This window comes from Danio rerio, chromosome 3 (genome assembly GCF_049306965.1).
Source record: "Danio rerio strain Tuebingen ecotype United States chromosome 3, GRCz12tu, whole genome shotgun sequence".
Lineage (NCBI taxonomy): Eukaryota > Metazoa > Chordata > Actinopteri > Cypriniformes > Danionidae > Danio > Danio rerio.
In genome coordinates this window covers 35,496,875-35,521,628 of record NC_133178.1, presented here as the reverse complement: position 1 = coordinate 35,521,628, position 24,754 = coordinate 35,496,875, and the positions used below count along the sequence as shown (strand labels likewise).

The 24,754-nt window shown below is 35.0% G+C and overlaps 1 protein-coding gene across 3 annotated transcripts; it reads right to left on the bottom strand.

Moving 5' to 3' along the window:
- Positions 1-6,000: 6,000 nt before the first annotated feature.
- On the bottom strand, positions 6,001-24,228 carry gspt1l (G1 to S phase transition 1, like). Of its 3 annotated transcripts, none has more exons than XM_073936501.1 (14): positions 22,179-24,228; positions 21,469-21,666; positions 19,752-20,000; positions 17,220-17,253; positions 17,052-17,129; positions 12,813-12,993; positions 12,357-12,511; positions 11,652-11,792; positions 10,903-10,996; positions 10,418-10,498; positions 10,157-10,330; positions 9,927-10,016; positions 9,299-9,467; positions 6,001-6,653 (listed from the first exon to the last, which is right to left on the bottom strand). In XM_073936501.1, the coding sequence occupies exons 3-14, from the start codon at positions 19,990-19,992 to the stop codon at positions 6,601-6,603; spliced, it is 1,491 nt and encodes a 496-aa protein (XP_073792602.1). In that variant the 5' UTR covers positions 19,993-20,000; positions 21,469-21,666; positions 22,179-24,228; the 3' UTR covers positions 6,001-6,600.
- Positions 24,229-24,754: the final 526 nt, after the last annotated feature.

Here is a 24,754-nt window from a genome sequence, read left to right as displayed (position 1 = left end):
TTATTCTCCTAAAATTCGTGTAATTTATTTATATACCTGCACACATTTTAAATTATTTATATATTTATTTATGCAGGGATTTGCATATACATCTATTTATTTATTTGCATATTTATTTATTATATTTATGCAGGAATTTATGGATGTAATTACTCATTTATTTATATATTTGCCTATTTATTTATTTATTGTTTTTGCCGGATTCGTCCTCCTTACAGATCCCCTGCTTGCTCAAAATACATTCATAGGCACATGCTGAAATACTGTTTAGGCCCTAAATATTTGCATGAGATTACACTAAATTCATTAGCTGGAAATATTTGTCTCTGTGTAGTTATTTAGCAACCCTGCCCCTTGTGTAATTGAATTCAGTCTCAACACCTCTTACCAAGATGATGACTATGAAACCAAGGTGAACATTTCAGCAAGACAATGACCCCAAACACAGCCAAGAAACTCTCAAATGCTTTCAGAAAAAAAATATAGGTGTTGGAATGGCCCAGCCAATAACCCAACCTGTATCCAATGGAAAATAAGAACAAAAGCTCAGAGGTGGGTTAGAACTGTCTAGATTAAAACACTGTCAAAGTTTGAGAAAGAAAAAAATCACACCTGAGTAATGCCTACGACTTCATTCTCCATACAATAGGTGTCTTGAAGATGTCATTTCAAAAACAAAAGCCTTTTATACAAAACATTAAATGTAATTCAGTAGTTCAGCGCTTTCTCCTTGTGTCATTCCATTACAAATACATAATTGCTCTGAATTTTCCACCAGAATCTGACAATTCACATCAACAGCTCTTATAGAAATATATTTACCAGGAAAAATCTATAGTTAGTCACATTTGCAGGTGCTCAGTGAATCTGTGAATCATTAACCACTCAGGTCAGTTCGAAAAGCCAGTTATTCAGAAGATTTACTGAGAAACCCACAAACCAATATTTGTAATTAATCAGACATTTTATAGATCTACTCCCTAAATTTACATGAGAAAATATAAATCATTCTTGATTATAATTTAATATAGGGGATACTTTATTTATACATACATTTTTATGTGCAGTTGAAGTCAGAATTATTAGCCCCCTTTGAATTTCTTTTTTCTTTTGTTAAATATTTCACAAATTATGTTTAACAGAGCAAGGAATAATTCACAGTATGTCTGATAATATTTTTTTCTTTTGGAGAAAGTTTTTTTTATTTTTTATTTTGGCTAGAATAAAAACAGTTTTTAATTTTTAAACACCATTTTAAGGACAAAATTATTAACTCCTTTAAGCTATTTTTTTTCAATAGTCTACAGAACAAACCATCGTTACACAATAACTTGCCTAATTACCCTAACCTGCCTAGTTGACCTAATTAACCTGGTTAAGCCTTTAAATGTCACTTTAAGCTGTATAGAAGTGTATTGAAAAATATCTAGTCAAATATTATTTACTGTCATCATGGCAAAGATAAAATAAATCAGTTATTAGAAATGACTTATTAAAACTATTATGTTTAGAAATGTGTTGAAAACATCTTCTCTCCGTTTAACAAAAATTGGGGAAAAAAGAATAAACAGGGAAAAAATACAGTAGTCAACATTTGTGGTTCAAACGCTTTCATTAAAGTAGCCCTATCTGGGTGAAATAATTGTAAAATAATTATAATTGTTTAACATAAACATATTTATGTAAAAATGGAACAGCATGCCTATTCTGACCTGCACTTAGATAACAATTTATCATTAAATAGTGATCATAATTTTCTCTTGGAATGAATTATAAAGACATAAAAAATAAAAATAAAAAATCAAATAATTCTTGTTCAGGCATTTAACTTGACAGAATTATACGTAAATTATTATTACACAGAATTACGTTGTAGTTAGTGTCTAAAATCTTCTGCAAATCCTGCTAAAAATATATATATTTCCCAGCCATCTAACATAAAATAAAGAGTTTTAAGCTGTAATACATTTGATTGCTTTAATGCTCAAAACCCCTTATTCTGATCTGTGACCAGTAACTTAACAGCAAACAAAACCAGTGCATCCTGTTTCCAATCTAAAGGTTGACCTAGATCTTACTGCTTTTGCAGTATTCGGTGAGACCCTCCTGTTCACTATGAGCTGAATTAATTCTGACCTCTGATGACATCAGCGACGAGCATTTGAAGCCATTTTAATCCAGTTGTTGGGATTTGCCGGGAACAAAACAATAAAAAAAGCACAACAGGGAGACACATCTACAGATTGCACGCATGAAAAAATGTGACATTTCTCATTTCACAAGGTAAAAGACACAGAAAATAAACACTGTCCCATAAATAGAAGCTCAACTCGGAGTCCTTATGAAATGGTAACACAGGACTGCGAATGATTCCTTTGCTCGGGCAGCAGAGGTTTGACTTGGCTCATTTGGGTCATGGCCGAGTGGACCATCTTCTGCTTGATAACAGGCACCCAAACAAGTCCAGTCACCAGAAACATCAGCCCCACCGAAAGGAAGATTGGTCCTACTAAATAGGGCACATTGCCCACCTGGGTGAAGTACAGTAAGGATAATGCAGTGCCTGTCCCGAAGAGAAGACCTCCAATGAAGATGGCCAGAGCTGGCTTTTGAAAATGACTCCAGCTGCATTTCACTCCTTTGCAGGACTTCATTCTAGGGCACGAAGCAGCTTCAACGCTCTCCGTCCTGACTGCAGATATATTGGCATGCATGTTGATCTGCTGGAATGTAAGAGCAGTGATATGAGCTCAAAAACTTACACTCAGGGGCTTACTAAACTAATAAGCGAGGTAAGCAGCTGCTTAGGGCCCCGGGGAATTAGGGGGCCCCGACCAATGCTTAGAAGCCTATTTTAATCATATAAATCTTTTATAAATTTTCTATCATATGTTGTAAAATCTGTATATAACCATTAAGAGTATAGGTCTGTTAAAAAAAATTATATATATATATATATATATATATATATATATATATATATATATATATATATATATATATATATATATATATATATATATCATTGCAGTGAAAATTAACAGCTGCCAATTCACAAACAGCATTTATTCAATTCATTTAGTTGAATAATCATGAATTAAATTTGTTAAAATGTTTTTGTTTTTTTTAACATCAAAATATATTCACAAAAATGGCTAATTTAGTATATATAGTTGCAAATTATTTAGGTAAATGTTTTTTTATTTATTTGTGATTGTAGTGCATTTAATTTTACATTAGAAAGTAAAAGGTTCTGGTAATTATTAAAACACATAAAATATACTTTAAATATTTTTGTATACTTTTTATACATATTTTCTTTTTGGCTTAGTCCCTTTACTAATCTATGGGAACCGCCATATTTATTTATTTATTTTAATACTTTTTAACATGCACTTTATTTACAGTAATAATAATAATCTACAGAGAAAAAAAAATCTATACTTGAAGAGAATGTTTTGAGTTTCAATGCTAGGGCTCCCAAATCACCATGTCCGCCCCTGCGTACACTATTAGTTAAGAGACTTTTTAAAAGAAGCCCATTCTGTAAAATATGAATGATTATTTTAAGACATAATTTCCTATTGGATAGCTTCAAATGTGTTTCTTTGATTGAAAGATGTGTCAACTTTCTCAATTATTATTCAGTGTCACTTGATCCTTCAGAAAATCAGTGCAATATGATGATTTGCAATAAATTGAATTTATTAATATTAATATTATTATTATCGGTGCTGAAAACTGTTGGGCTGCTTCATTTTTTTTTTTTTGTGGAAACTGTTAAGAGTATTACAAGCTTCATTAGACAGGGACACATTAAACTTTATAATGAACAGATATGTAATTACACATGACCTTTGTTCATTAAATTACATATCTACAAAGTAAAATGCATTTGTTTACACAAAAGTAAGAAGCAGAAAAAAAGGTTTTCAACTGATAATTACAGAATTTATTATTAACCAATAATAATTGATCATAAGGGAACAGCAAACCAGAACTTCTGATGACCATGTGACAAGAATGAAGGATGGACTAATGGTGCTGAAAATGAACTTTGCCAGAGGAGTAAAGAAAAAAATACTACTTTTGATTAGAAAATTCGTATTTTATGATAGAAAATATGTTTTTTAAATCAAATAAATAGTCTTGGTGATAACAAAGTGCTTCTTTTAAAGACATCAAAAATCTTACTGATCCAAAACTTCTAACTAAAATCAGTAAACTACTCACACAAACACGTCAATCAAAAAAAATAAAGTAAACTTACTGCGAAAGCTCAAAGCCCATCAATAGTTATAAGGAAGCTGTTGTTCCACTTCTGTCAGCCGGTTACTGTATTTATCCACAAAATACAGTGGAGGGAAAGCCACTCCCTGTGGGTGTGACCATATGAACATCTGGAGCAGGACCACACTGTCCTATTTGCGTCCCTGTGTCTCCACTTAAATATAAAAATCACACTGCTACCGGTTTAAGCAGAGGGATAAACATAGCTTGTAACAAGCCTGTTTTACAAAGCATAGGATTTATGCCATTTGAAAACACTGAAAATATCATTTTAGCTTGAACACGAACACACACACAAAGTATTAGGAGATGTAGGGTTTATTAGTAAATGGATATTTCCGGTGCCTGATGCTGATTAGTCTGTAAACAGAGATTGAGTATAGGTTATCTTTAGGGCAGTTTTAGCCTGTTTATGGATGCATGTTAATTTTTTTCTAACAAATTTTCATATATTTTACTATTTTTCTTAATAATAATAATAATAATTATATATATATATATATATATATATATATATATATATATGTGTGTGTGTGTTCTTTTTTATGAAAGTTCTTTTATAACTTTATATTATTTTAAATTCTTTTTAATTTCACAAATCTCTATGCGCTTGCTGTTTTTGTATATACAAGAAGTTTCTGGATTAAGGTGGTTAGATTTTATTTATATATTGTCCTTCTACAAGACCATTTATTTATTACCATGGTGAAACATGTAACAAGTATATTGTCCTTGTATAGGCAGATTATCTAAATGTCTCCATCAGAGATGCACAAACTAGGGCCTGCGGGCCAAAGTTGGCCCATTGTAACCTTTGATTTGGACCTGAAAAGAGAGTAAGAATGATAGGCAGGGATGGGCCCAATGATTTTAACAGAGTTTGTCATTTCTAGTTGAAAATAACATTTTTTGTTTGTTTTATTGCTGAGCAAAAAAAAAAAAAAAAAGAAAGCCAACTGATTTTTTTATTCAAATGTTAATTGAAAATATGTAAATAAATACTGTGTAAAAATGTAAATACTGTCACTCAACAAATAGAAGACAATGCAGAAGACATCTGCAGGCAATTCAAGACAAAATCAGATGCAGCCTGACTAGTACTCCATTCTGCTATAAATGTTATGACTGTAACAAGTTCATTATAAAACATAAGTGTATACTGTATTGGTTAATACATTAAAATGTTACAAAGCTATTTTAACAATTTTAATAAATAAATTAGGAAATATCTATGAAAACTATATTAACCTTCGGTTCACTAGCCTTAATCTAGTTCAGTTTTTGACCCTTCATGAAAAAAGTTTGGGCTCCTCTGGTCTAAATAAACATTCAACTTATTACCAACAGTGTAGTTTAGTTTGAGTCTGTTGTGAGACCTAATAAAGTAAATAATATAACTACACAAACTAGAGCTCATGTTTACATTATGATTGTAGATAAATGTTTTCTTATACTGAATTTTAAGCTAAGTGTATATACAGTGTGCATGTGAGGACATGTAGAGTAGGCTACTATAGCTTGCACAATAAATGAAAGCTACTTTTACTGCCACTACAACTGTGGCAAGACATGCTGTTCTGTGAACTGAAGAAATCTGGCTTCTATGTAAATTTAAAATGTCATGCATTTGAAGTGACATGCAAGAAAGTGTGTATTTACTGAAAATGATTCATTTAAAAAAAAGAAAATAAAAAAATATTCCACAAAAAATAAATTTTCCCCAATTTTATATTTTATTGTCATAGAAGATGCTTTAATAACGTGAACACGCTCATGCACTTTGCAAGAACGTCGTGTGAACAGAAACCAAAATGGGAATAAGCAATGGGAGACATGTACAACCAAGATATTAACATTTTGGTTTCAATTGGTTAATCATTCAAACTTTACTGCTCATAAATCATTTTATGTTAACAAGCAAATCTTGGTCCACATACGTTTACTGTATCTGCTGCCATTATATTTCTCTGATGGAAGCAATAAAGAAAACAAATTATAAAAATAAAAAGGTTTGGAAGAGAAATCTAAATCTCTTGCCATTAAACGTGTGCAGATTGATGAGGAACAGGTCATGGGGGAGAACCTAAAACAATGGCATCGCTGAGCTCTCAATATGAGAAAGCTGACACATGTGGACTTGATTTCATTTTCATTTGCTTAAAAACAGGTTTCTGTAAGAGAAGTTTTTTTAAGCTGGTCTTCTGGGAAGTGGAGGGGAGAAAGGACAGGGAGGGCTATGAAGTGAGCTGCGGCTCAAGCAGCATCTACCCCTGCCTCGGTCAGTCGATTCACAACCACCAGTCCATCCTTTCAGTCCTTCTCTGCAACAAGTTTCAACACTTTTCCAATGGCAATGGTTTTCCCTGCAAGACAAGAAAGCACAAATTCAACTGACACATTTGATCAAAAGGGCTCATACAGTTTTTTTTAAAAGCTGGAATCAAGAAATTTAAAACAGTCCCTCAACAATGTGTTCAATGTTAAATCCCTGCAAATTCAACTGGTGAGAAAGCAAATAGAAGTGACTAATGAACTGAAATCACAAAACAAAGGTCAGGATAGTGATTTAAATGACTCATTTTCACTGAGCGATATCGTTTGGTACACTACAGTCACTTTTCTTTAAATTTCCACTGTCAGAACTCCAGAAGAATAGCAAACCAAGCCACTTTTTGGGACCCTTTTGTAAAGGTATCTAGCACAATGGGTAGCATAGGATGAAGCTAGAACCATTGCTGATCTAGGTGACAAACCGAATTATATTGTACTGAAGTGAATCATAACACTTAGTGCAACAATTTATTAGATTGCAGAGTTTAAAAATATCACAAAGTAAAAACACAATGACTTTAGCTTTGTGAAATTATGCTACAAAAAAAACAAGCTACCAAAACGGTTGTCAGGCTGAATAAAAATGCTAATTTATTCTCCACCTGTAGGTGGCACTTGAAGAACAGCGGGAATTTCACTGGTTAGTGTGGCTATCAACGTAGCTGCACTAGTATTTAATAAATATACAGTGATAATCTAAAAACAAAATACCATTTGAATGATCTGAAAGACGGCGAGTTCTCATATCAACTAATGAATCAGCCCACTCCCAAATTAATGTTTAGGATTTTCTTGAAGTACTTCAACTACTTGCGACGAGATGATCCCAAGGATTCCATATCCGGGACCAGGCCATATCCTGAGCTGCTGGAGCGCTGAGTGGAGAGCATGAGTCTGATTCCAGCGACGCTCCAGGGACAGACGAGTCTTCATTGAGGCCATCTTCCAGCCTCAACCAAGGCGAATGAAGTTCTGCACAAGACTTTTGGCCAGCGGAGAAATTAAAATGGTCGTGCCCAACTGAGTCTGGTTCTCTCAAGGTTTTTTTTCTTCACTCCCATCAGGTGACGTTTTTTTTCCCTCTCCGCTGTCGCCACTGCCTCGCATGGTTCAGGATTGGTAGAGCTACGCATCGATGAATTTGCTCTTCAGTGTTTGAACTCTCAGTAATGATTAAATCACACTGAACTGAGCTAAACTGAACTGAACTTAAACACTAAAACCTGAACCACACTGTTCCAGTTACTATGACCATTTATGTGAAGCTGCTTTGACACAATCTACATTGTAAAAGCGCTATACAAATAAAGCTGAATTGAATTGAATACTTCATGCATAATGAGCAATAGGGCTGTGCTGAGAAAATATGTAATTGTGATTATTTTGAACAGATATTGCGAGTTTGATTTGACTGTTTTATTTTGTAGTCAAGCTTCATCTCAATATTCTGCTCAATTGCAACATTTCAAATCACAATAGGGATTCCAATTAAACAGCCCTAACGAGCAGCGAGTTGTTCTGTCTGTAACATGAGCCGGTTCATGTTTCTGCCAACAACTCTTTTTACAACTACAAGCAAATAACCCACAAATAAATACATTTAAAACAAATAAAAAAAAAAACAACATACGCAGGCATATTAAATGAAGTCCATGTGTAGAAAGTACAGATGTGTACTCTAACTTGTTACAGATGAAAATAATTTTTTGGACACTTTGAAATACAGATGTCCAAGTGATGGCCTAAAAACTGATTTTTAATTCTGCGTCAAGTGAACGTGTAGGGTCCGGCGCAGCCTCCGCCTGATCGTAGAGCCCTCACCAGGACTGACACGCACCTCTCAAAAATGTAACTACACGTCGCAATGATGCATAGCACAAACTCTGTGATTGGTCGGCTTGGTAGGTGTGACAAGTGTGGGTAGTGCTGAGAGCCGCAAGCCCAATGGAGCGAGTGTTTACAAGTGTTGATTCCCGTGAAGGAGCTCCAGATCGAAAGTTTTGTTTTGTGTTTACCTTACAATTAAAGTTATTGCATGCCCACCGGTTCCTGCCTCGGAATGAGCGAGTTTTAAATACTTGTACATTAAGGAAGCGTTCAGATAATTACAAAACACCAGCAAAGAAACTCGACACAGAGGAACATAAACCTACTGCCAGCTAGTGTTTTGAATGTGTTATTGCAGACAACAAACAGCATGCAGAAGTATGAATGCATGGCAATGCACAAGGCAGGCCACATGGGTCACTGCGATCACTCGACACAAGTATAAATCAGCCTTAAACATGCAGTATAATGAAAACAAGCCAAACACAAAACACTTTTCTGTTCAAACTAATTTAAAATTGAAAATGCCACAAAAATTGCAGAAGCATGAAAGAAATGAAGGTCAATTTTTGTACAATTTAATGCCTAATGTCTTATCCTACAGGAGTTCAGCCATTTCTGTGTGGTGTTCAAGCTGCCATTACAATGTGGCTTTTCAGGTCTTCAGGCCTCTGGTTTATGCACTTTGTACTATACAATTATTGCATTGCAGTTTATATGCAAGTCCTGAACAGAGACTGGTTGAAACTATTTTTAAGAAAAGATTTCTGACCAGCTGATTGATTTTTTTTCAAACATAAAAAAAGAAATTTAAGTTTTGCATTCACAACTGGTGATAACATGCACTCACCTTCATCTCGTAAGGTGAAGCGTCCCATCTGAGGGAAATCTTTGAAGGTCTCAAGGCAGATGGTCCCAGCTGTTCTCAGACGAGCAATGCACACCTGGTCTTGCTTGACAAAGCGTGGTCGTGTTTTGCTCTTGTCCCCCGTCTTTTTGTCTACCAGACAGATTAAGGCCTGGAAAGGGGCCAGACGTACATTAAAACCACTTTGAAACAGAACTATCTGTAAATGAGGGCACTCACCCAAGCTAAAGTGTGCAGGCTTATGCTGACAGATTTACTAAACAAGGGAATTTCTACACAAAATAGGACTGGTCCACATCATGATAAATAACATAACCATTTCTTTCTAAATTGAAGATGTTGTAGAAAAACAAACAAACATTAAAATATTTATTTAACTTACTGCTTTACAAACACCTCAAACTGATGAACATTTCAGAAATCTGTGGTATAAATAAATATTTATAAAACTTAAACCTTTTAGCAGCCATCCTGTATTGAACGGCTGTTATTTTACTGAGGGAAAATTATATTGAAATAAGTAATGTTATTGACCAGCCCTAGTTTAAACACTAAACTACTCATACACGTTGATGCAAGAACTAAAAAAAAAAAAGGGTGCAGCCATTACCGTAATTTGCACTTCTTCAATGCAGGTGTGGATATGAAGAACTGCGTTGTAACCTGGGCAGATGATTGACTTGTGTTCAATGATGACTATCTGAAAGTGGAAGAGACAATAGCACAATTCACTTGTGGTAATGTAAAACAATCCAGAAGAACCCAAGTTATCCAATATGCTGTTAATAGAGCTACATTTGTATTGAGAGTTCACAGTGAGTTACACGAGTTTCCACTGACCTGGGCATCAAATGTGCGCCCAGTGTGGCAAAGGTTCTCAGCATTGCAAAGGATGAAGCCTGGCAGAATCTCCTCTTCTTCAATGCCTTTAAGCCGCAGCTTCAGGTTCTCTCCTGGTCCGGCTTCATCCGTTTCAACTTCATCAGAGAGCAGACTCAGCACCTCCACAGTGTGCTGCACACAGCCACAGATACAACATTTAGCCATTTCAGCCATTTTTAAAACCTGATATTCTGAAGCGCTGCATTACAATGATCTTACCCTGTTGGGCATCATCACAAGTTGCTGAGCTTTACCGATTGATCCCGACTCCAGTTTCCCCAATATCACAGTGCCCATGTCCTGCAAAAACACACCATAGACAGTTTTTTTTTAAACCCTGCAAAGTGATTGGAATTTCTAAATTAAGCATCCACATGGGAAAAAAACAGCACATTCTTCCAAAGAAATACAAAAACTCTAATCAATTATTTATTTTGTCACCTAGAAATAGTAAAATTTGCCCAAATTAGAGTTATACACATATACTTAATCTAGGAAAACATGACATTAGGAATTATTATTAGGAACCCCCACCCACACTATAATTTTTGCTACATGTAAATGCAAAAGTGTTAGAGCTCAATATCTTAAAACAACTGAGAACACAGACAGAACTTTATAATTCCAAGAGCTAATTTATCTCCCATATTTTGTTGTCATAAGAGGATTTAATGACATTAAACACATGAATGCACTGTACTTGCCTTATATTTGTCTACAATGGGTAACCTGACTGGTCCGTCACTTGATCTGTTGAAGTTTGGCAAACTGTCCAAATGTGGAATGAATGGTAACCCTCTGTACACAAGACAAAAAAATAGTAGCACTCATTATTACACATGACATTTTAAGAAGTGGTTCTCAACCAGGGGCTGCTGGGCCAACTAGCAGTTCCTTAATGAAAGTTAAAACTATTAATTGTTAAGACTAGGAGCTAAATTCATATAATTGAAATACTAACAGGCTTCAAAAAAGTTTAATACAAATTAAACTGACTTTACATGGTTTACTAAAAGTTACTAAAGATGAGCCAGAAATAAACATCAGTCTAGACCAGGTATGGGCAAACTTGATCCTCGAGGGCCGGTGTCCCTGCAGAGTTTTATTCCAACACTAGTCAAACACAAGTGAACATGCTAATCGGTGTCTTTAAGATCACAAGAAATCTACAAGCAGGTGTGTTTGATTAGAGTTGGAGCTAAACTGTGCAGGACACTCGCTCTCCAGGACCGAGTTTGCCCACCCCTGGTCTAGACTAACATTACTCTTTCTATATGGTAACGTGTTCAAATGTGTCACAGGACCTCACCCCAAATGTGACAAAAAGAAGCCTTATAGTCAAAAAAAAAGATTTTAAACAATTGAAGTATTTTTATTATTGAAAATCAATGTCATACTTTTCAAAAAAAAAAATGATCCAAACAGACATTAGGAAGTTTAGCAGACCACTTACGTATACCAAGGGCAGTTCTCTGCAGGTTCCTTCAGGTTGGCCCCATTAAGTCCCGAACATGGCATAAAATGTACATCTTTCCTGGGATTGAACCCAACTTTCTTCAAAAACGGGACAAGTTTCTCCTTACATTCTTCGTACCTGTGTGCAAACAGTGGGGATAAAATTTCAAATATGTTTTTTTGCCTTTCAAAATAAGATCAGTCTAAACCTGTCACAATTACTGACTAACTGACAGTGGCTGTTGTTATCAAAAAAAGCTCAATTATTTGAGATTGCCAATCACAACAAATCCACAATGCAAACTTTCAAGGACATTTAAACTCTTAAATGCCAATCAAGAATCAACAAGCATAATAGTTCTTTATGTTTCAGACATTGTTACTGACAAATAATAAACTAAATAAGCTAGTTTTATTTTTGTGGAGACAGTAGGAAGAGAAGCTGTAACGAACAAGTGTCTTCTGGCATATTTACATTAGATCATATTTGAAAGTAGAAAAGTTAAAAAGAAATCTCAGCATTAAAAAAAATATATAATATTATTTGTGTTTACAAGTAAAATTGTACAAGTGTCATTATTTTTCACATTTTTTTAGCCAATTAAATTATTAGGCACAATTATCTACACAATGAATCATCAACACTGTTATAATAAATGACAGGCCTAGAATAATCTTTTTGTATAAATGTTTATTTCCTGACCTCTCTAGACTCCAGTTCACTGTTGGGTCATCCATTTTGTTTACAAGTACAATCAAATGCTTCACTCCAGCAGTTTTGGCCAACATGGCATGCTCTCGCGTCTGGCCTCCTTTCTCAAAGCCTGTTTCAAACTCTCCTTTCCTCGCAGAGATTACCTTCAAAGAGAGAGAGAGAAACAGACATCACAATTAATTTACAAACTGAAATGGGTGATTAAAAAAAAAAAAAAAAAAAAAAAAAAAAAAAAAAAAAAAAACTAAAAACAGTAATTTCTGGTCTTTTGAGCCTGGCATCGGTATTCAAGCAGCGCCCTCTACTGTATCATTCACTCATCTAACCTGCTCACAGCTCAACAGTAAAACATTTTTTATGTGGAGATTTTGTGAATTGCAGACGGCAAGAGTGGCTATTTTTCTCATGGCTGTCCTTCAAAGCCTATTCATCACTATGACCCACCAGCACTGCCAGATCTGCCTGTGAAGCGCCACCAATCATGTTGGGCACAAAGCTTTTGTGGCCTGGTGCGTCCAGAATGGTAAAGTGCTTTTTCTCTGTCTCGAAGTATGCACGTCCAACTTCCACAGTTTTTCCCTTGTCTCTTTCCTCCTGGTTTGTGTCAAGGGCCCAGGAGAGGTACCTGAGAAAACCAGCAGACGTGTTTGATTATTTCCAAAATCACAAACACAATTTACTTAAAACAAACTGGAAAAAATAAAGCAAAGATCAAATGATCAAAAGCAAGCTAATAAAATTAGACAAAATATTTGAATGTACTTTTAATATCAAGTTCAATCTTGAAGTATGCACTGCGCTCTTGCTCGATTCGATTTTGGTGCATTGATCTTACAAACAGAATAACTCAAATGGTCATGATATGTATGCCTTCAGTAATTGCTTTATATTTCTTTATTTTTTACATTTGTCTGAAAATGAGAAATAAAGAAATATAAAGCAATTATTAAAGGCATGCAGATTATGACCTTTCAAGTACAATTTTGATACAAATAAAATGCAAGGTATATAACAGGTGGGAGTAAGTCACACATGTGTGCAAGTCTCAACTCATAAACTTAAGCAAGTCAAGTCAATTTTTGTCAGACTCAAGTCAAGTCACTGCTTATTTCAAGTCATAGCTTGGTCTAGCAAGTCACTTTCAAGTGAATCTAATCACACACACACACACACACACACACACACACACACACACACACACACACACACACACACAGTATAAACTGTTATTTGAAATGACACTTTCATCACTAGTGAATCAGATGGCTTTTTGCTTGGGGAATGTGTGTGCTTACTTCAAAGCCATTAAAATATTATACTATTAATTAAACAAGACCCTAAATGTCAAAACCAATCTTAAAGTGCACAGGTACATTTTATGGGAGAAAAAATTGAATCAAAATGATATTTTTTTCTTTTATTACACACACAAAAAAAAAACATTATATTAAAAATAAAGATCATCTTCATTGAAGTCATTAGCCGCATTTCCACTATCGGGCCAGTGCGAGCCAGGGCTTTAATCGGGCCGGGGCGGGCCAATAGCCCGGGAGGTTGAGAAATGAGGCTGAAATCATGTCGCGTTTCCACTGTCGGGCTAAAGCTCACAGCGCGTCACGCAAACACCGCCCACAGAACGTCCCCGAATCAAACGTCACACAACCCGCCCACTTCAGCGGGAATGAGGCAGATAAAGCACACCCTAGAATCATCACGAAACGAAACCATTAAAATGAAGACAACCGAAACAAACAAACGACACGTTACTGTACAGCAGTACATGACATGTCTACACGCACAGACCTGTGTATTTCCATTCATTACATTTGTTTACTCGCCGACCGACTGCATTGTGCATGGAGTTCTCTCGCCACTAACGCAGGGACCCAACACAGAGAGCGCACACATCCATAATATAAAGCCACAGAAATTCTCCTTTATAACTCGATATGGCATGTATTTTTTAACATCCTTGTGTTGATAGAAGTCGTGTTAAGTTTTCAGCACAAGAGCGAGTAGCCTAATAAAATATAGCCATATTTGTTGCGCTCGGCAGCTATTCACTAAAACTCTTCATTTAAAGTTTCATTTATAAATTTAACCACGTCATATAAAAACATAAACACTTGTTTGAGGATATAGAACACATTTTGTGTTTGGACTTTCCCCCATATGCGTTTAAAGCAGCGAGTGCTGCGCAGGACTGAGTGACAGAAAAAAAGGTATAGGAGATTCTGCTTTCACTCACCCAAATAATGCTCTGTTTGCGCGATTTGATTAATATCATAGTATCCAAATACTTCAAAAATATTTACTTATATAAATATTTACTTTATATAAATATTTCAAACCTTCTCCGGTGTTTATTGTTTTTAAAAAATATCGAAAATCTTTTTTTTTTTCAGACAGGTCTTTGTAAAATGAAAGTTAGGCTATATGTGGCTTTAAAACGGTTTGATTTATGTATTTTATATAGGCTACCTACATTGTTCTAGCTAGCTTTTGTTTATTTTATATTGGTTAATTTATTTAATGTGATTTTATATATATCCGATATTTGTAATTTCTTTAAATTATATTTCAATATAGCTTAGACTATTTTATCAAGATATGACAATATATTGTTTAAAGTCTACGAAAGTGGGCACGTATTTTGTTAAGTTTTATGTCTTTCTGTTGTATTTATATGTGTATTATCTCCAAAATAATAAAATAAAAAAGCCGCTCGCGGCATAACAGAGCTGTGAAGGAGCGCTTTTGCCCGGTCTCACACACACACACAGGCATCTAAACGTGCACAAACAAACAAACATTTTAAACTTGACAAAAACTTTCGAAAACCTTTACTGTCTGATGTGTATTTAATATGGTGTAAAGATAATTATGCGTTATTGAAACATAAAGGAGGACGCAGCAAAGAACGTCACTATAAATTAAAACTACTTTATTATTTTATGCAGCAGCCTTACATTTAAAAGGGAAACATAAGGGTGATCATACGCAAAAAGACCCCAGACTATAAGGCTAGATGTTTTCTTTCCCTTATTTCTTTATTTGTTTGGCGCATGTACTCATGTGCGATCAGAAAACTGTCCGCCTCTCCTTTCACTCCGCCCCGAAGCCCCAGCTGGCCCTCCTTGGCCCAAGGTATTCGGCGGGCCGAAAAAGGCCGGCCGCTGGCCCCAAGAAAGCCCCGCTTTGGCCCGATTAGGCCCCGGAAGTGACAGTGGAAACCCCACTGGCCTTGGCTCGCCCTGGCTCGCTCGCTTTAGGCGCGATAGTGGAAACGCGGCTATTTTGTACATTTCAATAACAACAATAAAAAATGTTTTGATTAGTAATATGAATTGCTAAGAATGAACTGTAAAGGCAATTTTTAACCTTTAGATTCCAGATAATATACAAAGTCCATTTCACACATACGTTACAGGTAGGTTTTGAGATCCATGGTCTGAAATGGTTTCTTGTTTTTCCTAACTTAATTCTTCATTTTTCCCCGATAAATTGTTTTTAAAATGATGCATGAGAGTAAAAAAAAATGGAATATAGCATTTAACAGTGTTTTAATGCAATCTTTTTTTTGGATTAAACTTAATGACTTAACGACGATTTTTTTAAACCACAAAAAGGCATATCTTGTGGGTCTGCAGTGCGGGGATGCTGACAGTTCATGGGCGCACAAAATGAAATGAGTAACGAGAGAGGACTTCCCACTACATCAATGGCGGATGTTTGGTTAAATTAGGCAGATGCAAAACAGTGTAGAAGAACGATAATAACTGTAAAAAACTGTGTCACTAAATATACTTAGACGGCCCACCCAAGTATGGTATGTGTGGCAAGCACTGAGTCAAACTAAATAGTACAAACTTTGATTAGCCGTCTTGTTTGTAATCTTTAAACCTGTAAAATAGGCTATCTTTGGGAGCGCCTTCCATTCTCATCACCGCATTATCTGATGGCCGAATTGCAAATGATTCGTTCAAATGAATCATGTAAAGCGGTTCTTCTGAACCAAATGATCCAGTCCAGATCCAGTTAATACTGCGCATGCGTGACTTAGAACTTTGTTTTTAAATGCATAATATATAACAAACAGTTGTGTATTTAACAAAAACTAGTTATTTCGAGGCATTTAACTCACGTCCAAGTCAAGTCTCAAGTCGTGACAGCCAAGTCCAAGTCAAGTCTTTTTTGGATATTTGTCAAGCTAGTCTCAAGTCCTAAATTTTGTGACTTAAGTCTGACTTGAGTCAAGTCATGTGACTCCAGTCCCCCATCTCTGGTATTTAAATATATCTTCAAAGGTTTGCCCTGATAAACCTCTTATAACATTAATAATTGGTCAGTGAAAAAAAAACTTAGTACTGCCATTTCCACGTTTCTTCATCAAGTAATGCCCTTGAGTCAGTCTAGTGAGATAGAGATGACACTTAAAATTTATAAAACTTATTTGGGTCATGATTTAAAAGGGTTTTTATTCTGACCACAGACATGATCTAAAATAATTACATATTTTGGTGGCTGAGAAAAAAATTGAGCATAAAAATGCTAATCCTTTTTTTATAAAATGTGAAAAACAACATTCACAAAAGTGCTACACATTTCAGTTCTGTTTGGAGGGAATCTGCCTGACCGCCAGCAGAAGTTCAGGTAAAATAATATATTAACTTCAGTAATTACCAAGTTTCCCTGTTCTTCTCCTTGGCCTCTCTCTCATACTTCTCCAGAGTTCGTTTGTCCACCATTCCTGTTAAATACCTGCAGTGGAGAGCCGGAATTAGGCTATCAGAGATAGATGGAAAAACAAACAATATCTGCTAAAACACTGAGTCAGCTTTAACAACTCACATGATTTGTCCTCCAATAGTTGACTTGCCAGCATCTGAACAAACGGGAGATAAGAAATAGATAGGGTGAGGCCAGGACAGGTAAAAATGGTCACTACGCTACTCTCTAAAGACATTTTTAAAACATTCCCCAAGATGCTTTTGAGACAGACATGAACCGAGATGCCTTGATGGTAACTGATTAAAAATACAGAGGTTATATAACAAATCCAAACATATTAGAGCCAAGTCTGAAAAGTATCTCAGCAAATGGGTCCAATGATCCCATAAAGCCTGCTGGTTTTATGAAGATGAAATGTAAAATGTTTTTGTCAACAAGCAAATAACATGAGTTTGCAGAAAACCATTAGTATGACTTTTAATGTAGTATTAAAACGGAGAAAATTATGCTTTTAGAAGGGCTGCACGATTCTGGATAAAAAAAATTTTAAAAAAGAGAGAAAAAAAATTAGAATCACGATTTTTTTTTAAAAATAAAGATCACGATTTTCTTACGACTCTGTAAATGTAAAATAAACGTTTATATGAGTAGGCTATTATTATTGTTATTTCTCAGACATATGAATAAATAAACAATGAGAATATTAGGGCTATGTGTAGGGTGTATGTTGTGTTTTTGTATAGACTTGGAATGGTGGACTTGAGTGGACTTCAAATTTGTCCTGGTCGTTAAAGCACAGGCAAATGATTACAATTCTAAAGTTGAATTATTATGTTTGAGACATAATCTTGCCTTTTTTTACTGGTAAAATAAGACATTTGTCACTATTGGATTCTCTCTTGCATTATAATAGACTGGAGTAGTTATTGACAACATGTATTCTCATACACAACACTGTTCGCTATAAAAGGAAAAACATGTCTAACGATTGTCATATTCATAAATCTAAAAAGCAATTTGATCATTTAAATGGTGTGGAAGAATTTGGTTTCTTGTCACTGCATTTTTAAACTTAAAAGGTAAAAAAAAAATGTTATAGTTCATGCCAATATCTTACATAATATTTGTATTCACTTATTGAAAAAAGAAAACTGCTTAAGTTTTGAATCACTCTGTAGAATATGACAATTACTTTTGCAGTACCGACCAATATTGAAGATGAGTGACGTTCTTTATTAGTGAATCTTTTTTTTTTCAAGTGCAAATTTCTAAAAGGTTCTGAATTATAATAAATTTACTTAGAAAGCTAATGACAAGGTACTAGTATAAAGTCTTATATTTTGTGAAAATTATCAAAACTAAACTAGTTTGACTAAAAAAAAAGAATAACAAATGTCAGCCAATGATCCGAAAAACATTCGTACAAATATTTGTATTACGATAAACTCAATTTTTTTTAATTACTCAGAAAAGACTGCAATTTGTATCAAGTGTTAACATATTGCTTTGAGATTTAAAAAAAAATATCTGTATTGAAAAAGAAAAATTAGGTAATTGTGAACTTTCTGTAGTGCATTTAATGGAACGACTTTAAAACTTTCTGCTCTCTTTGAAGACCCTCCTAAGACCTTAATTGTGGAAGAGTGAATTAAAACAAAGCAAGGTTACTGAAACTATTTAAAACTATTTAAAATCAAAGAAAGATTAAGTTATTGCAATACAACTAGAAAAAAAATGGCACGTTATAAATTGTAATGAGCAGTTTTTCCAAGAGACTAATATCTGAAATATACAAAGCTCTAATTCATGTACTTCTTACGTTGAGAGTTTAAACAGTGTGTGTGGGGAAAAAGATTTAGAGCTCGAAATTGAAGATACACATTGGTCTAAAATATGTAACAGTTTGTTTTCTAAATGTACTTCATTGAGTGTTCATGAACTCAACTATAAATACATTAACAGAGTTTCTTACACCCTTAGGTGCAAAGGAACATTCCTTCATTGTTTCTGGTATTGTGAAAAAAAATCATCTTTTCTGGATGAAAATACATCGTTTTCTACAAAGTTTTTATTTGTTTTATGGTGGAGAAGAGAATGTGTTGGACTCCCACACCAAGCATTTGTTTTTAATCTTGATTTATCTGACAAAGAAATGTAAACTTTTATTGTGGTCATCCCCTCAGGTACCCTCCTTTAAAATTTGTTGTTTCAAGTATGTACGCCATTTCCACTCAATAAATTCACCTGTGACATACATCTAAAGTCAGATGACTTTTGGCAGCTAGACACCTTTTTGGCATTACATTAATAATTTTTCCTGATGTTCTATTATAAGGTGTATATTTTAGCTTCTAGCCTAACTGTATTATCCTGTTTACTAATTTATACATTTCCCATTTTTTCCAACTGTACAGCTGAGACTGTATTTGTATATGCTGATGTATTAAAACAACCAAGTAATAAAAAAGGCATGTAATAGTGTAATAATGTTCACTTGTATAAATAAACGCAAATGTATGTGCTGCCATGAACAAAAGAGACATTTTTAAAAGTCATCTAACCAAACTAAATCTGCCTTAAGTTCATTAGAAACATTTTCAGCAGAAAATAAAAAGAAAAGTACTTCATGAAAACGCAATACACAACACTAACCGACATGGCCAATGAAGACCACATTAACATGTTCCTTCTTGGGGGCATTTGGCTGTGTGGGGACGACTTTAGGTGTTGGCACTTCTTCCTCCTCCTCCATTCCCTCCTCTTGAGGCGAGTCTTCTTCAGGCTGACCGCCGTCTCTTGCAGGGCCTCCTGGTTCAGCCTCGGCCTCGCTGGGCTCACTGCCTTTCTGCTCCCAGGTGTCATCTGTGGCCATCTCTGCATCACCGTTCTCCATGGGTGGAGCTGATGTCAAAACCAACATGATCATTTAATACCATTTACTTACTGCTGGTCATGTGTCAACAACTTCAGTCATTTCCTTCGAACCAATGCTGGCCTGTTTGGTGTCAACATTATTGTGCCAAACGCTATTTGGAATTACAACATAGCTAAATGTATAATCAAAATGACAAGAAAGCAAGAGTATTAAAATAGAAATCTCAAAACTATATAGGTATAACAAGAGATGCACCATGTTGAAAAAATAGATATATTTCTATTTTTGGGAGATGGCTTTGTTGGAACACTCATCCCCATTGAAAATTATACAATAAAGAAAAGCAAATTGGGCAATTGACATTTGCAGTAAAAACTCAATTTTTGACAGAGAAAGTATACATTCACATTATATTGAAACATTTGTTTATATTTTCCAGAACAGCTAACCGCAGAGTTATGGGAGCAGAAAAATATCAATCTGTAAACTTTTTAGATTTTAAAAATTAGGGAAATACATGCGTCATGGATGTGACCAAGAAAGTCAGCGAGTTTGCAATATACAACATAATTTGTAGAAATTCTGCAAATTAAACTGCACAATCCAAGAGAAATAATCAAAGAGATAACTGTACATTCAGACCAAAAGCAGTGAGAACGTCAAAGTAGCCGGAAGTCATTCATTTTCAATGGGAGCCAGCAACGATAAGAAGCGCATCTTCGCTGGTGTGGGCATCGAGGAGAGATAAAATCAGGTCAACTTTATGGTAATGAGCTATGACGCGGTTCAGCGGCAAGAAATTAGAATGTATTTTACAGATGTATTTTGAAGTACTGTAAAATATTTGCTTACACAAAACAATTTCTGTATTTTGGTGAAACCTTATTTTTTCCATGGCAAGGTTGAAATTTGCATGAAATTGCTCCATTAACTTTTAACCCCATTTAAAAAGCTTGTAATGATTGTATAATTTAGGAAAAATTTCATCCAACATCAAGTTCAGCAAGTTTATTTGTAATTACTTGTGAAATGTACAAGCAATTTCAGAATAAATCCAAACCAAATTCTTTACCCTATAATTTAAAAGTAATTGTGTATAGTTGTAATTTTCATTCAAATAAAATATTAAGTGATAAAACTAATAAATAAAATTAAATACTTAAAATAAAATATAAGAAAATTAATGTTACAGTAAAATTATAGAAAAAGAATATTTCACTTTTAATTATCAGAAAGTAACTCATCAAACTTTCATTTCGACAAGCCTGAAAGAAAGGTGCTACCAATCTCAAGGTACCAAAGTTTGATTTTCAGGATTGTAAATGTCACATTTAAGGCATCCAAATGCTCATTTAAATAATATTGTGCATAGCACCAAACATTTGTCTTAGTGTGAACAGGATTTGGAACAAGTTGCAGAATCATCCCTATGATTATAATCATTATTACAGGGATGTGAAAAAAATGTGGTTGTGCATCTCAGCATTTGCTTACCCTCAGGCTCTGCTACTTCCACATTGGCATCTGTATCGGGACCTGCAGGAACATAAAAGGCTTATTTTTATAGCGTTAATTACACATGACAGGCTGTTTGCTAAAAAGAATCACATTAAAAGGACAATTGTACATCACAATTTAACACACACACACACACACACACACACACACACACACACACACACACACAACCAACTATGTAAAACAGTAAGTGAACTATCTTCAACTTATGGGTAAACAACAGCAACAAAAGAAGTTAAAAGCTCCCAATTCTCCCACAAAACTTTGGCTGAACACTTCTTAGTTCGTGATGAGGCAACAAATAGTCCTGTTGAGATAATTACTATGTAGACTTAATCATGTGACGTATGGGAAAATGACATCAGTCGTTTGAGGTGAAGCAATATATTGTTATTGTATTTACATGTTTGTCAGCTGAAGTGAATCTTTAATTTGCAATATAACCAAATTTTGACTTTGTTTTCCATTAAAAATAACAGACAGAAAAATGCTTTATATAATAAGTATTATAACAATAAAAAAACTCTGTTACTATTGACCATCTACTTGAATAACAAATCAACCAAATCAAACCAACAAAACTGATCAACTTGTGCTCAATTGCATTTGTTCTACATCATGAATATCATATTAACCCTATAACCGCCTACTCATTTAAAGAATGACTGTTTTAAATAATGGTTTACACACACACAGCATTGTTGGCTTACAAAAACAAATAAAAGACAATCAAACAAACAATACAGTTGCACTACTACACTGGATTTTGGTTTTATTGTAAAAAAAAACACACAAAACAAGAAAACATTTTCAATGACAATCTGAAATATTTCATGGCATACTTCAAAAAATAAAGATGATTTAATGTTCAAAAAAGTTTTATTTTGTTTGTTTTAAATAAATTGGCTTTACATTTAATATTTTCAGATTTTTCATAGTATGTTTATTCATGCTGTTACTTTTACCATAAACCAGCATATCTACCATTTGAGGGAGGTTTATGTTTTAGAAATTATGGTAAGTGTTGAAATAAAATGCATAGAGTGTGTTAACTAGTGACATTAGGAGTTTTTTCTTTCTTGGCGAGGCAGTTAAAGGCAGTTAGTTCTGTAAAACTACAGAAAAAGGCACTCTCATCCTTTAAAATTACATATTTTCATTACATGTCATTAGTACTATTATTATTGTCAATCAGTGCCGCAAATTATCTTTGAAAATGACATTTAATGCAATTACTTGAGACAATATATTGCCTATTAAATGTAGATATAACTAGCCTAATGACTATAAAAAAATTTGCGTGACTTTTACCTTCATTAAATGCAGTAAATACATTGATAAACCACCTTGTTAAAAATGCCCAATTTTAGAATTTTAATACAAAGTTGGAAAAGTTAAATACACAAATCACATCATATTATACCTGCTTTACACGCTACACTGATCTTTCTAAGACTTTCAGCGTATACCTTATAAACACAATGTAATCAAATACAATAAAGTCAAACAGGTGAAAACTTGTAGCAACTTGACTATAGTGAAACAAAATTCACTGCTCATTCATTAGCCATCTGCTTAGTTTACAGACCAACCTAAACTAGATAATAAAATAACACATTTTCAATTCTCCAGTGTCATGATGTGAGTGGATCAGGGCAACACCACTTTCGTTGCTAATCCACGACAGAAAAACAAATAATGGTACATTATGCTTGCAGTAAAACAGCACGAGGGGGGGCAAACGCCACCCTTTGACAAACAAAAAAAAATCAGCCAAATGAGGCCCTTCAAACAAAACAATCAACCTACAAAAAGAAAAGAAACGGGTGATTATGAAGCGTCAGGCCTCACTTTATGTTCATTTAACGTTAATATCCGTTTTGACGATCTCTCCATGTTGCTAACGATCACGTGTATTGGTAAAAACAAAACGCCACGACTGAAGCTTCAGCTGTGTAGTTAACTAAAGAACTAAGTTAACTAAACCCCCTTTTAGCTCTTCATTATCGGACAGAAAACAACGTTAGAAGTCTAAAAGAGGTCTGAAATCACCGGCATACATGGTCTCCGCCAGACTGATACACGTTCTCGCAAGAGCGCTTACTATTGTCGTGTTAATAAACACTTGTTATTCACCTCGACTAAGTTTTCCAGCTTGTTAACTTGCAAATTACACGTTAGCCTCGTTTCCGCTTCGAGCCGTTGACGGTAACAGGGATGTAGCATCCGTGCTAAGCTCACGCGAACAGGCATGTGTGCGGCTAACAGCTAAGGCGGCTAACAGGCGTTAAATAACCGGGAACTCACCCGCCGACTCCACCGTCTCCGCGGAGCCCTTCTGCTGGAAAGACGGGACGAATACCGCGGCGTGCACGTTCGGGACAAACGGCTTGGCGTCCACGTTTAGGCTGGTAAGAGCCTTGGAAAGTTGCACGTCGACCTGGGCCTCGCCATCGTCCTCCTGATCCCAGGAATCAGGGGCAGTGTCTATCGCGTCCATTGCCACACACGCGCTTTAAAAGCCACCGACTTGATCTTTCGCGGGTCCGGCCTTTACCGCCTTGAGGTCACCCGTAAAACTTTCCGCTAGTGGCGTGTGGCCTTCCCCCCGATCGGTTGAACTCGGACAGCCGGTGTGTCTCGGCGAGGGGCGAGAGAAAGGGAGGTTTGACTAAGCACTCGGAATGAGTCCTCGTGTGCGCTTACGACTCGCTTGACCTCGCGGAGCAACAGCCCGAGGATTTCTGGGAAACGTAGTTGTTTTGCTGTGCGGGACAGGAGGCGCGTCGATGATAAAACTACATTTCCGCATTGTGGATGAACCCGAGCTTTTGCTGACTTCTTTTAAATAATCCATTTCCGTTCTCCATAGTCATAAAACTCTTTAGAAACTGTATTGTTATAGCTTAACTTTGAAGTCGTTTTATTAATTTGTGATGGTTTATTAAGCAAGCCATATTTAAATGGTCATACAGATAGGAAAGTTTACTTGGAACCTTGAGAGTGTTAGGGCGGCCATGAAAATGTGTTGAGAAAAAGCAAAAATAAATAAATAATAACGTGTCTTTTTTATTCCAGTTAATGAAAGTAGAATTAATTATTGTGATTAATAATATTAGGTACAATTGAACAAGATTATTAATCCAAAACAGTACAAAAATATTAAAAATGATATTGTTATAATCTAAAACTATTCAAATTATAAACATATTTTTAAAAATAGATTTAAAACAAAAACACATTTATATAAATTAAATTTTTA